A 14,088-nucleotide genomic window follows, 5' to 3' on the forward strand; every position below is an offset into this window, starting at 1 on the left:
TGAGTACCTACTTAACTTACTATACTAGTACTTATTTATGGAAATGTTTTTTTTGCTTACTGTTGTGATCAAGAGCTAAAACCCACCATGTTCATTTTGAAGCCCTTCATGTACAAGGTCGCTTTGACTCTCTTGACCATCTCTACAAATGTCAATCAGTAAATAAACAAATGAATTCAAATCTATTCATTAAAACGTACTTAACTTTTCAATGTACCCAAAGATTTGAATGAAAATAACAGTAAACTAAACTAGATTACATAAATATGCAAATGTACGAAAAACAGGACAATTCAGTCGAGTTTACCTCCCAAGTTACGTACCTATATGAAGAGGATTTTACAATTTCGCTGGATCGACACTGGATTTTATGTAAGCGAGTGAGGATATAACTAGAAACGAGGGTATAGCGAATAGTGAGTCGGTGTTGCAATGGTTCGGGAGTTCCTTGCTCCAGAATCTTATACTGTGGTGCTGGTAACCAAAAGTTCAGATTTTCTAGAATTTTGCAGATTTTCTAGCCTGTGATTGGACATTAATCTACATGGTCTAATGGTGATGATGGCTATTAATTATGAATTTGGCAACATCTTTGGTAGTCGTTACTGGTAGTCAGAAGCCAGAAAGTCTGATAACCAGATTTACCAGGGGGTACGGGTTGCCCAGGTAAAATCGGATGAGCAGGTCAGATAGTACCTCCATGTAAACACCGGTACTCAATTGCATTCGGTGAGACTGAAAGCATTTTCCATTTTCAAGTGACAAATTACTTAAAAATACCATTTTCAGGATACTTATTTCAAAGTCAGCTAAAACATATGAAGCTGACCTCATCTGACTCTGCAAGACGGCGGAAGATGGTATTAATTTTCCTTCCAAACCTTCTTAACCCTAAAATATGGCGACCCTACTCTAAATCCGTGGAGCTAAGCTGATGTTTCGTCATTGATCTAAACCCCGGGGTCAGTGAGTCGCTTACGACTGAGGGTTTCGATCACGGAGGAAGGAAAGATAGTGGAGGTGCCCTAAGGAAGATAGGTCAGACTTCTTCTTGTAGTAAGTAGCGTACGGTTGTAACTAGAAGTAACGAGGCGTTCGGGCTTCTTGTCAAATCAAACCAATCTATTTAACAAGGATCTTTTTTTTTTTTTAACGACGTCAAAAATCATCAAATGACCCCTCCCGCTGTGCAGCAGCGGTGAGGGAGTGTCAGACTCTTACTGGCTAAAAACCGTCGTGTTCCGTCGTAGGCCTTTCATGTGCAGCATTTAACAAGGATCTTGGGCGCGTTCCATAGAAGGCGTGTAAGAGAGTAACGTTCCTCGTCCCCAGAACACCCGCATTTTGCGCGCTATTTTCTTAGGAGATTTTGCGCGTTATGACATCTCCACTAGTCTTTCTCTTCTCCATGGTTATGACAACCCCCCTTCCCCTCCGCACGACACCAATTGTCTTTTACAAGTGCTGCAGTTAATTTGTGGCCAGTAACTTGTAACTTAGTTTAAATCCTCTTTGGAAGATCAGTGTCTTTAGCTAAGTGTGTCTTTAACTTGTAAAGTCAGGTTTTTAAAATGCATGAAGAGTTTCTTTTTAAAGACTGCCATATTTAAAGGTGATTGCTAATTGACAACATCGACGGGTAAAAGGCAAAAGGGGTCAAGCACCACAGATCAAATTGTTCAGGAGAGTAAAAAGAAAGTTTTAAAAAATCATATCTCTTTATTGCTTTATTGAATCACATCACAATCTTCAGAAAAGTTTACTTAAATACAATGCTCTTTAATAATTTTAGATCAAAATAAGCCTGAGATCAATAGTTTCAAAGATAGATGTCGCTTGACCCCAGGTTTTTACCATGTTTATCGCATTTGCGAGGGGGTCAAGCACCAATATTGAATGTTGGAATATTAAGATTTTGGCCTAAGCTCCATGTGTATAAAGTAGTAAAGTATTTTATTTTATTTGGCACAACAGATCATAGAACTAAGTCAGATTTTGGCTTATTAATTAACAGTATTATTTTATATTTGGCACAGCAGGTAGGTAATAGAACTATGAATTATGTATTAAACTAAAACAATACAAGGAACAAAACTGAGATCCAAAAAACAGCAGTTACCTAACTGATAGGACATACAACAGTATGTTATCAAATTATTTGAGTAAATAAGCCACAATAATTTGGTAAAAATTATGATTGTTTACATTTTTACTAATTTTTAATGATTTCCTAAACGCGTGAACCGATTTACCTGATTCAAAAACGGATAAAATGGTTTTATACAAAAATTGGTGTCAAATAAAAGGTCTAAACTTTTATTTGACACCAATATCGTTAAGATATCTCGATAAACACATTTTCAAGTTGTCTCGTAATAAAATTATCCAACATGTACCTATGAAACGCGTACCTACTACCTATTACCAGTTCTTAAAAAAAACACGTTTTTTGTATGGGAGCCCCCCAAAATATTTATTTGATTCTAGTTTTCAGTATTGGTTGTTATAGCGGCAACAGAAACACATCATCTGTAAAAATTTCAACTCTCTAACTATCACGGTTCATGAGATACAGCCTAGTGACAGACGGACGGACGGACGGACAGAGGAGCGAAAACATTAGGGTCCCGTTTTACCCTTTGGGTACGGAACCCTAAAAACTATCCTAAGAAACGTTAAATTTATTTTTATAAAATAAATAAAATGAGGTTGAATTTACCGATGCTAGTAGGGGAATCACATTATCTTTAATTTCTTCGACCTCTCTATTGCTATCATTATAATCAAATAACCTTCTTGGTACTAGCAAGTCTTTTTCGGCCTAAAACACTTCGCAATTTCACGTTTTTTGGAGTTGCAGACATGTTTTATATAAAATTTAAATCTGTCTTAAAAACTGCGATCGCGTGAACTTGCTTTCAAGTACCTACATAAGACATAATATGTCAGTTATACCCATTTGCAAGGGCGCTGTCGCGCGTGCTGAGTGGATCAAATGCAACGTAATGAAAATAAAATTATTTAAGAAAGGGGCCAAGCGCCAATTTATGTTTAGTAGTCAATTTTTACTATTGGTGTAAGCGACGTTATAGTTATAAAACAAATAAAAGAAAAATGGATACAAACGACATATTTACTTCTAATATTGTTTTTAAAATTATGCCAAATGACAAGGCGATACAAAAACGTAAAGTTGGTGTCGCTTGAGCACTTTTGGTAAGTATCGATTTGGCACTTCAGTACAAATAATTCTTTGGTACAAGCGACTTTTTTTCATGCTAGGAAAACGATACTACGACCATTCGAAAGAGAAAAAATAGTGGAGTTGGGGTCAATAAAAAAGTTAAAATCGCAAAATGTGGCGCTTGACCCCTTTTGCCTTTTTACCGTCGACATGTAAGAGATATTTGAGAAAACAGTTGACGGTGAAAACAATTGTTGCTTACAAAAGTTCAATTCTTTTTGATGCCGCAAAATTAGCGATTGTAAAATTCGACTTCTACAGATTGAATTTAGCTGTATTTGAAATTTAAACTCTATTCAGGAAAGCAGACCTAGAATAGTGAATAATAAAAGGTATTGGAGACATTATCACATTATGCAATTTTCAGAAAAGCTCCTGTTTTGGTACAGTAAAAGTACCTATACAAAGTATAATACCGGTGATCAAGTATTAAAAATTCCTACTTTGTAACTCGGAATAGTTTTGAATTCAACAGGCGGCGTGAAAGGTTCACATGCCAGAGTGTAATCGGAGTTTACAACGATTAAGGCCCAGTTATACCATTGAAATAAACGCCCGGTTAAGCAAAACCACTGTTTATTTTTATTATAAACTGGCTTCTGCCAGCATCCGTGTTATATGGGAAATGATTATTGAACACTGAAAAAATATTCTAAAAGGGACCAGAAGTTCCTGAGATTGGCAGAGGGATGCGAACTCTTCGGCTTTGTTAGTGGTATATTCGTATAGATAGAAAAGTATCTATCTTAAATATAGTCAAAGGTAAGCATTTTATTTTTGTGACCAGTGTTCTTACAACGTTTGAAACAGGGTTTTACAAAAAGGGTTCACATAATTTCCCTCTCAATAGTAAAGAAAATACGTCGTTTAACCTTCGATTACGTAAACGACAGTTGGTGAAATTATCCTTTTAAACGAGCAGCACGGGTTTATTGCTATTGGTTACAATGCTTTATGGCCTGCGATTTCCATTTTTCCGATACGGACTTTTGCAATTTTCCGAAGTACCGTTGACAATTGTTGTTTTAAATTAAATTTTATTGTTTTTCATTTGACTAATAGTTTATTGGCGATGCAAAGATTCTAACTAGCGCCTCTAGTGTCAAAATTGTGAAGCTGTCTAAGAACGACACTTTGACAGATATCCGTACATTTTGTGTCAAAATACCGCGCGTCAAATTAAAAAGAAAAAAGTGTCAATTTTTATCGTGACATAAATTGTATAGAAAAGGCTGTCAGTGTCGTTCTTAGACAGCTTCTTAATGTCGCCACTAGAGGCGTGCGCGTAATCTTTGCATCGCCAATAGGGAATTTGTTATTGTTTTAATCCTTTTTTACTGCCAGTGCTAGGTAATTCAATTTACTTGTATTGTTAAAAAAGTTTTCCTCTTTGCTGAATATAGGCTGCAGCGGCTGTTCTCATAAGATGAGACAACTGCATGTGGAGAACCTTGTTTGCTTTTGCCCAGTCATGGAAGTCTTCAGCTGAAACTTGACTTTTGTATTAATTTTTTTTTGCCTAATTACAGTAGAAAGACTACAAGGTTTTGTAAAAATAAAGTTGCTACTTAATTTTTCTCACAACTTTGTAACTTTAAGTAACAACATTTTTATATTAAGTTAATTTAGTTTATAGAAAGTAGGTCCAGGATCGGACAATCTTTTGATAAACTATTTTCGTACAGCGTGTGGATAGTTCGTGACGATTCCAGAGAGAAAGCGATTACATACTGAAAATAAATAAAAGAAATCGACTGTTGGTGCAAAGTTCAAAGCTCAAGTCTTACAAACATTGTAGAACGAGATCTCGAGCGGTGCAAAACTTTAATAGATTCAGAGAATTCTATAAATAGGTTCTGTGATTATATGTTTTAACAGGAAAATGGCGAGCTTTTCTGGGTAATGTTGTCTACAAGATATACTTATTGTGTTTTTTTTTTATTTTAAGGGTATATGCCAATGCTCGTGTCTCACGATACACATACAACAACAAACTGCATTTTAGGATAAAAGCGGGTTTAAAAAACGTATTGTGTTAAAGCATTATTATGTCTAATTATGGCTTTTGGAGCTTAAAATACTTTACAATGCGCTCACCAGCACGACTTTGGCTCACCAGCTCGACTTTGGCAATGATGCTTGGCTACTATTTAAAGTATTGACCACAAACATTCAAAAAGGTTTAATCAATCAGAAATGAGAACCGCCTCCTTTTTGGGAAGCCGGTTAAATTAACCGGCTTCCCAAAAAGGAGGCGGTAAATATACAACCTAAATAAAACAAACAACAAGAAAATCGACAAACACAATACATATAGAGAAACATAAACATACATTAAAACATCTTCTAAGCTTCGATACCTCATTGGTTTGGCTAAGAAACATCAAAGAGCCTTTTAGCTACGACCTTGACTTGCCTTGCCTTATAAATAAAGGCAGAAGAAACCCTCTTAAGAGGCACAGAGGCTGCCTCGAATACACACGTCATTCACGTAATGCGTCTCATGTATGATAGTTGTGTTTCCGTATTAAAGTACAGTGGGACACATAAGTTGAGAACTTTGTCAAGTTTGGGGAAACTACTCAAAAAGTTTTGTAGTTTAGGGATATGATGGCTTGGGAAATATGTCTGAGGATAGTCGCTAAAACGGTAGCGTTTGTAGTGATGTTATTAAATTGTAGTTTTTAGTTATTTAGGTAGTTTTCATTTGTATAGAACTCATCGTGAATCTGGCAAGACTGCAAATAGATGTAATATTTTATTGGAGTAGGACAAGTTACCATTACTTAGCAATAATATGATGATTTTCACAATTATCTTGCTTTAGATTTTGTATTGTCCCTTGCAGGCTTACAATTTTTATACGCATGATGTCACTTTATGATTTTCAGTGTTCAACGATTTGTTCGGTTGACTGTACACAAACCCCGAAAACTCGGCCAAGGTTATGAGGGTAAAGCTATTACTGTTTTGACGTACTTTAGGCGTTTACTTCATATTGTTGGGTTAAAATTAATTATTCTATGTATTGTTGCTTAACCACCGTAAGTAAACAATATAATAAGTTAGACTTTGTAATTGTTACACCGACTTTACGTTGTAAGTAACTTCGGTTAAAATTGTGTAACTCCCGTAAGTGGTAAGAAGTTTAAAGAAATGTGTAGACTGTAAGCGACTTTCAAAGGTGTTTTATTATATTTGCAAAATTGTAGGTTAGGTGCTTAAATGAGCTTTAATAAGCTATTTTAATGAGTAAACAGGTATTAAAACGGCTTTACGTTAAAAAAACCTAAGGACTTAAAATATGTATATGTGTTTAAAAAAAGAAATATTTTTTATACATATATTACCTACATAAACAAAAAAACATTTCACAGCCCCGATTTAATAGAAAAGTTAAACACGGCTTCCTTCCTACATCTAAGAAGCTTTTAATCATGCGATGTTTACCACAAGTAATCACCTGATTATTACCCGTTCCCAGTGTTTGTTAATTAATTAATTAACTCAAACACCAGTCGGGCACGCGGGAACACCACGTGGTCTTCGCTTATGTAAGACATACATTGCTTACACGTGGGAGGTTTAGCTGCACTTGTGAAGGTCAGTTTGATTAACTAGACCGCTTAAAAGAGGTTCATAAGCATATACCTACTATCCAGATTAGGGGCTTTGGGTAAGTTACCGCGGCCCTGGTACATAAAAGGCCTACGACGGAACACGATGGATTTTTAGTCGGTAAAGTCTGACACTCCCTCACCCTGCTAACCCACAGCACCACATTTCATGATATTTGCCATCGATAAAAAAAATGGTTCTTTGGGTAGGTACTAGCGGTGCACACTGCAACTTTTTAGTCGGCCGATAGTCTGAAGCGACAACTTGTACAAGGAAATGTTAGATCGTAAAATAATCGTAATACATATAACTGAAGCAGTGTAATCATTTCATTTCAGCTTATGCTTATGCGTTAAATGCTATAATTACTACTTGCTAGGTGGTTTGTAAATTTAAGAAATTAAACCACACTTTCGATATTTAGAAATAAGTATTTCTTTGACCCCTTCTTTATTTCTTCTTCTTAAATCTGTCACAAAACATTCGAGTACAATACATAGGTTAACAATATGGCGGTACCCAGTTACCCTTTCAATACAGGTCAGGCTTTTCTTCAATTCTCTCGAGGATCCAGTCTTTGAAGGAGTAGACCCTGGTGTAGACGTCAGGGTAGCCTCGAGCACATGGCATGCCCCAGGATACGATGCCCACCACGCTGTTGTCTACCACCAGAGGGCCGCCGGAGTCACCCTGGGAAAAGAGGATGATGATCATGTATAAGCAGCTCCTGTCAACATTATTTTTCTGAAGTGTCCCGTGGGAATTACCTCAGGAAGCCTTTTTTGCCTATTGTCGCCTCTGTAAATAGGCTATTTAACACTGACAGAATCAAACAAATCGGATCGATGGTTCTTGAGAAAACCAACTCCTAAGCTTTATATTGATATAGGTTCAGGATATTTGGTAGGTATCGCTGGAACTTTAAGTTAATCTAGATTTTCATTTGTTTAGTTGTCGATAGACCAGTAGCAAATAGTTTTAAGTTACAATTATAAACATAGAGTAGAGCCAATCGGTGCCGTGTGTGAATGACCTTAAAGAGGCATGATGCGTGCGAGGAACTAATAAAAAAAAGGGAACGCTATGTGCGACGTGACGAGTACAAACATCCAACTATAAAAGATCGAGAAAAACAGCGAAAGAAATACAACTTCCGTCCTTGATTGGGAACAACACAACATTCGGATATTGCGTCATTAGGTGTGCACACGGAAAACTGTTGTTCAAGCTGATACCCGGATCAAAAATACTTACGGAAATCTATATAAAAAGCTAAAGAGGTGTAGTTTTTTGTTCGATAGTTATCTCTTAGCAGACGAAAAAGTGAACCGATTTGTATGAAAATTGGCGGGGATGCAGCTTGGAACCAGGAGAAGGACAGAAGACTATTTAAACCCATCCAAGTAGTACTTTTCTGGGGACGCTGGTAGAATAGGATTGGTTCTGTACCATTTTTTGTAGGTTTAAAATCTTCAAAAGACCTCTGTAAGGTTAGTATCTTACCACGTTAGCTAGAATGTCACCATCCATGTTCCTTCTTACTTTTGTGAGCCAAAGGCCCTTTTAACCAATTTCGCAGCCACGACACTTATTATACATACCGACCTCTTTACCAACTTGTAACTGGTAACCGCGTACATGGTGACACTCACACATAATATTACTTGATTTATAACATCTTTGGACTATAAAAGAGACCCTTGATTTTGTTTCGGCGTTTCTTCTCAGGGATCAGTCAGTTAGGAAATGCCGACCCCAGCGTTCTTAAATTGACGTGTAAAAGTGATTTCATTTCATTTCATTAAGAAAACACTTACATGACAAGCTCCTTCTCCAGTCTTAGTGAGCGAACAGATCTGCGTGTTGAAGACAGGGTTGATTCTCTTGTAGATGCTCTGGCAATGTTCCACGCTGAGGGACGTCACGTTAATCATCTGCAGCTGGATAGGTAATGTCCCAGGGTACTGTGGAAGATGAGGAGTTTGATATTATTTTGATGGAGAAATGAGGCAGTTGGTCGTAATATCGAAATTCGTTCTTTGAGAATTTCTTATGAAAAGTTTGGTATTAGTTCCGTCAAGACCCGGATGGAATTGCAGGAAACAGCTAGTATTGCATATATTTAAAAAAAGGGAAGGAAAATATTCAATAATAAAGTAAAGTCAAACTTTTATAAAGGTAGGCCTAGAACTACTAATTGGCTTTAAGCAAATACTTATTACTGCTATTTCTAATAGTTACTGGTAGTGCCATTAATAATATGAAAGCTAAGTAAATAAATACCATTCCTTAGTAAATCACCAGACAACAGCAATTTTCAGACAGTTAAAAAAATAACGGAATAGATAAAATACTGATGAAACGTAACATTGAAAACGTTACTGGTACTTCTAACGCCCTTGAACACATGAACTTTTTTCCTCATGGAGTACTTAAAGAAGTAACAAAATAGATAAACAGTAATGACCCTCTAATGGTGAAGTAGCAGAAGGTGCGTGGTTGGTTTTTGCACCATAAGCTAAAGTTAGGGTTGCCAGGGAAAGGAAAATCGCGTAAAACTTGGTAGAAATAATGAATACCTGGTTACTTTTAGAGCTTAAAACACAAAAAAAAACTGACTTCAATAATGTACACTTTCTCATAAGTACGACAAATACTATGCTGAAAACCGCATCCAAATCGGTTTCGCCAAACGTAAAATGATCGCGTTCAAACATTCATAGTCAGGAGTACATACAAGTCCTCCAAATAGAGAACCTCCTTTTTTGCTGTCGGTTAAAAGGCTGTTTTTCATCAGCCAGAATTAAATATTATGAACGTAAAACATATTCATTTCTGATGCTATAAAAAATGTTTTCGTGAATTTCGAAGCTTTGACTAAATGGAAGGATTAGATATTAAAAGACAAATGAAGGTGGTTGACATAGATATCTTCATAAAAAGAAAGATAGAAAATCTGTTTACTGGCCGTATAATGATGTCTGAGTATCCCACAGCCCTACCAAGTCAAGGGGTGCCACGGATCACTAATGACACAATTAGAGAACCCAACGAATGTGGCGAGAATAATAATAGTGCAAAGGGCTGACCCTTTCTGTAACTACGCAATATTGTTGGAAAAGAAACCAAAATTAAGGCTGTGTGTGTGTTTTTTTTGGGACGTCAAAGGGTTTTCGTTGTCGATGTTATTTTAACTTTAGATGACCCTCTTGAGTTTTGATCTTTCTTTCTTTTTTTGGGTGATGGAAAGCGATTAAATGACCACCTCTGCAACACTAGAGTTAATAGCTTTTTAAAAGTTAATTCTTCTTAGATGGTTTTTAAGGTGGTTGACTACAGCGGTATATTATTAGGGACATCAAACTACTAGACTAACGTTCATTTTTAGAAATATGTAGATATACATTTCGTAAAATCTATATATAGTAGAAAAATTAAAGCAAAATTATCACAAATTTATTTTCGTATGCATTTTTAAACCACAAGCATTCTTAATACACCGCTTTAAAAGTAAATTACGCTGAATGAATGCAAAAGGCTTTTGCTTCGAATCACATCATCATATACGAATACAATTCTCTTCAAAAAAATATTAATTTGCACGTTGTCGGCTCGAATCTCGCGTCGGATTAAAGGGAAATAAATGTCAAACGGTTAATTTCCCCGAAGACTCGAGTGTTAATAAATAAATCTTCCGTTTACACGAGATATAAGGATTGTTTATTTTCGTAACTTACGTATTTATATCCATTTGGTGGCTTTTCATGGATTTATTATATGAAGTGTTTCCAGTTTTCATATTTAAAACAATGAGAGAAAGGAATACCTACAAACTTTTTCAATTTAAAATAACTGGTGCAGGTTTTATCGAGTCTTGGCCTGCTTTTGAATATTATTTACGTTCTGTCAAAGCATAGCATAAACATAGGCAGACCAGCCCCACCTTATTATAAAATGTGGTCTTAAAATCGGCCTTAACTTTCTTTAGGTTTAGGCCATTAACTTTGTTTGGGACGATGGTTAAAGCCTAATACTAAATCTGTTTCTTTTTAAGACGAGGTACATTTTATAAAAACGTTTACTGCTAAAATTACCAGTCTAATGAACCATCATTCATCATCATATTTAACTAACACCAACTTTCCCAATACTCACAGAAAGTCGTCCCCACCCACTCAGCATCATTTCCACTCCTTCATCAGTGTTCGTCTCCGGCAGTTGTATAGGCTGCACCAGGTCACTGAACTGCATCTCCCTGGAGACCCTGACCAGGCTGACATCATTCTTTATAGCGGAGCTATCATAAAGCTCGTGGATGATGATCCGGTCTACTGAGTACGTGAGACCACGGTCTATTCGGCTGTTGGTTCCTACTGTGACGGTCATGGAGCGCTTTGATTGGCTGTGGAGTGAAGGGGAGTTTAGCTAGTCTTTTAAAATACTTCCATTAGTGTAGCATAATTTGAAGATTTTTTTGGGAGTAATAACAAAGAGAAACTTAGGCATAGGTAAAGTCAGTGACAAAAGTCCATGAACACTACCAAAATACCTTGAGACTTTTAAATGAATTAAATTTCCTATAAGCAACTGTTATATAACAAGAGAGGTCACTGCACAGAGTTCTCGCATTTGAGATATTACTGTGCTGAGGTTTTTTACAATTTAGACTGTGTATATAAACTTTTATTACCGACTGTACCTTTACCACTCAGCGTCGTTGTGTTACTTTTTGCAAACACTACATTTCTGACCGCACCTATCAAGTAGTTATAAAAAGATAACGTTCTAAATTCCTAATTAAACTTACCCAACAGTACAATGCGCAGCTGTCAACACCCATCTATTATTCAGCACAGACCCTCCACAGAAGTGAGCATTAAACAGCGATCTCAAAGATGCCTGGTAAGGGACCCCGCCTTCAGGTGCGGCTACTCCTCCGACAATACGAGGGTCTGGCATTACCAGCACTCCTGGCAGTTCGTAGGGAACCTCATACTGAAATGCTGGAGGTGGTAGAACGGGCGCTTGGAGGAATGCACCTGTAAGAAGAGTGGTTTGGAATATTCTGGAAATGTTCTACGTACAAAAAAAAGAATACAATCCTGTTTTATGTGAGAAAAGTATTAGTGTGAATATGGATGGATTTAGAGGAAGAGGACAACCTAAGAAACAATAAAATGGATAGTGTGAAAAACCATTTGAGCGCAAAGAGTGCACTACTGAAATGGTGTAAAACAACGATGTAGAACAAATGAAGGCTTGGAAGAAGAAAATAAAACTGCGCCGATCACCAGTAATGGGGTAGTAAGTGGCTAGAGGAATGATGAATAATTTACGTATTGGATAGTGGAAATGTAAGTACAGTTATTATAAGACGATTCTTTTATAGAGCATTTTTCTTAGTGATCTTTAAAATAATTTGATAGATGGGTAATTCAGTCGTTTAGTTTAAGATATTATGATCTTTCTTCTCTTCAAATGCATTGAGATAACTTAACAAAGATTAGCTGCAAGAAAAAAATAACTATAATTACGTTGACTTAAAACGGCGACTGGTAAATAAAATGTATCAGAACTTAGGCTTTCTTTCTAAAGTAATAAATAAGTAATAAGCTTATCTTAGACTTATTAGCTCAACTCATCAATAACAATTTGGATTTACTTAGCAAGTAGCGGGCCATCTAAAAGTTGCTTAAAGTTTTAAGTACTTAGATTAAAGTAATTAGTGTCGTCTATAAATGCCATCGAACCCATTAAGTTAGGCAAATAGTGTGATAAATAAAAATTGAGAAAATTTATTTCTGAATTTATACATAACAATTAATATGAAATAGATATTTTTAATTATAAGCATAGTCCAGCCACATGCAATTGATATTAAAAATTCGTGCAATGATCTATGGATCCCGATTTTTCTCACTGGAGTTGTCACGATTTTCCAGAATAATAATTCAGGAAAATTCATTTGTTACGAAAATATATTTTCAATTATTTAATTCAATTCGAAGCTTTCATCTTTCTGATTCTCCGAATATAATGGAAACTGGTAAAGGCCGGTGGTTATTGTATGTACAGTCAACTTCAGGTCAGTGGTAACAGCTTTATAGGAAAATCGTACTTATTACTATTGCGTTAAGGTGCATGACAGTTACCACTGATGTGCGGTCTACCGTACAATGTTTTTTCACGATAAAAAATTACATATAAAATTAAACATTCTTTGAAAGGTTTTATTTTTGTTCTTCCTTTTATTTATTCACGCGTAAACTAAAAATAAGGTATATAATATGTAATGAATGTTTTATATTGAATTCAGTAATATCTACCTACGCGTGATTGTATTCTTTGAAATCTTGGCTTCATTTGTAAGTTTAATGCAAATTATAATTATAACTCTAATTCTAATTCTATGAATTCAATTATTCAGGTGTGAATGTGTATTTTTGAACATGAATCATGTATTTCCAATTATTAGTTTGAATGCAAATTGTCGCTGCTTATAACGAGTTTTTGGAATTATGACTATCAGAAATTTAAGTCGCTTTCGAGACGTTTGCTTTTCAATTCAGTCATATGTAGTTGAATCGGATGTTTGTTACTTTTCATACAATAATAACTACTGAATAAGTATATTTGAATGGAACTTTACTGTATAATCGGCATCGTTACTCAAAATCAAAGTTTCATATGGTTCTAACTGTAAAATACGTCAGTTGAAACATCATACAATAAAAAGGTTTAATTTTCAACAAATAAAAAAATACAAATTGGCAGGTATATTAATTCAACTTACCATAAGTTCTTAGGAATAAACCAACAAAAATGATAGAAAAATACATTTTTGAAATGACTTGCAATTTTAGTTAAAACCAGCGCCCTTCTGAGGCACGGCCAATTATCAATCTTTATATAAATCCTACAAAGGTAGTAGATAAGCTCTAGAGTACTATTTACTTTGTCAATGAAACACTTGAAAAACAATTGAAAGGTGTAAGGAACTTTGTTTTTCCGATACTCCATATTATTTGCTAATCCTCTGCGCAGGTTATTTTTGTTAATCTATACTTTAGGGAATATCGTGTTATTTGTGTTTATATGTACTTATGGTTTATTTACAGACTTAGCGTGGTAATAACCTTTTTGATAGGAGGGAATAAATGTTACCTATCGTGTATTTGCGTAGGTAGGTAATTAGGTTTGAGGGGACTTCTAATTCTGCTAAGGTT

The 14,088-nt window shown here is 35.7% G+C and overlaps 1 protein-coding gene across 1 annotated transcript; it reads right to left on the reverse strand.

Moving 5' to 3' along the window:
• Positions 1–7,309: 7,309 nt before the first annotated feature.
• On the reverse strand, positions 7,310–13,806 carry LOC126055094 (chymotrypsin-2-like). The gene is made up of 5 exons (XM_064034974.1): positions 13,656–13,806; positions 11,670–11,901; positions 11,018–11,264; positions 8,680–8,826; positions 7,310–7,552 (listed from the first exon to the last, which is right to left on the reverse strand). Exons 1-5 carry the CDS (start codon positions 13,699–13,701, stop codon positions 7,394–7,396), a joined length of 831 nt encoding a protein of 276 aa, XP_063891044.1. The 5' UTR covers positions 13,702–13,806; the 3' UTR covers positions 7,310–7,393.
• Positions 13,807–14,088: the final 282 nt, after the last annotated feature.

Source organism: Helicoverpa armigera, chromosome 5 (genome assembly GCF_030705265.1).
Source record: "Helicoverpa armigera isolate CAAS_96S chromosome 5, ASM3070526v1, whole genome shotgun sequence".
In the NCBI taxonomy this organism is placed as follows: Eukaryota; Metazoa; Arthropoda; class Insecta; order Lepidoptera; family Noctuidae; genus Helicoverpa; species Helicoverpa armigera.

Bases quoted from the DNA above. Each gene is read 5' to 3' on its own strand.
- LOC126055094 (XM_064034974.1), bottom strand. From the start codon at position 13,701: ATGTATTTTTCTATCATTTTTGTTGGTTTATTCCTAAGAACTTATG. The intron at 11,265-11,669 runs GTAAGTTTAATT...TTCACTCCACAG, and splicing joins GCTGCGCATTGTACTGTTGG to CCAATCAAAGCGCTCCATGA. The intron at 7,553-8,679 runs GTAAGTGTTTTC...CTCTTTTCCCAG, and splicing joins CTGGAGAAGGAGCTTGTCAT to GGTGACTCCGGCGGCCCTCT.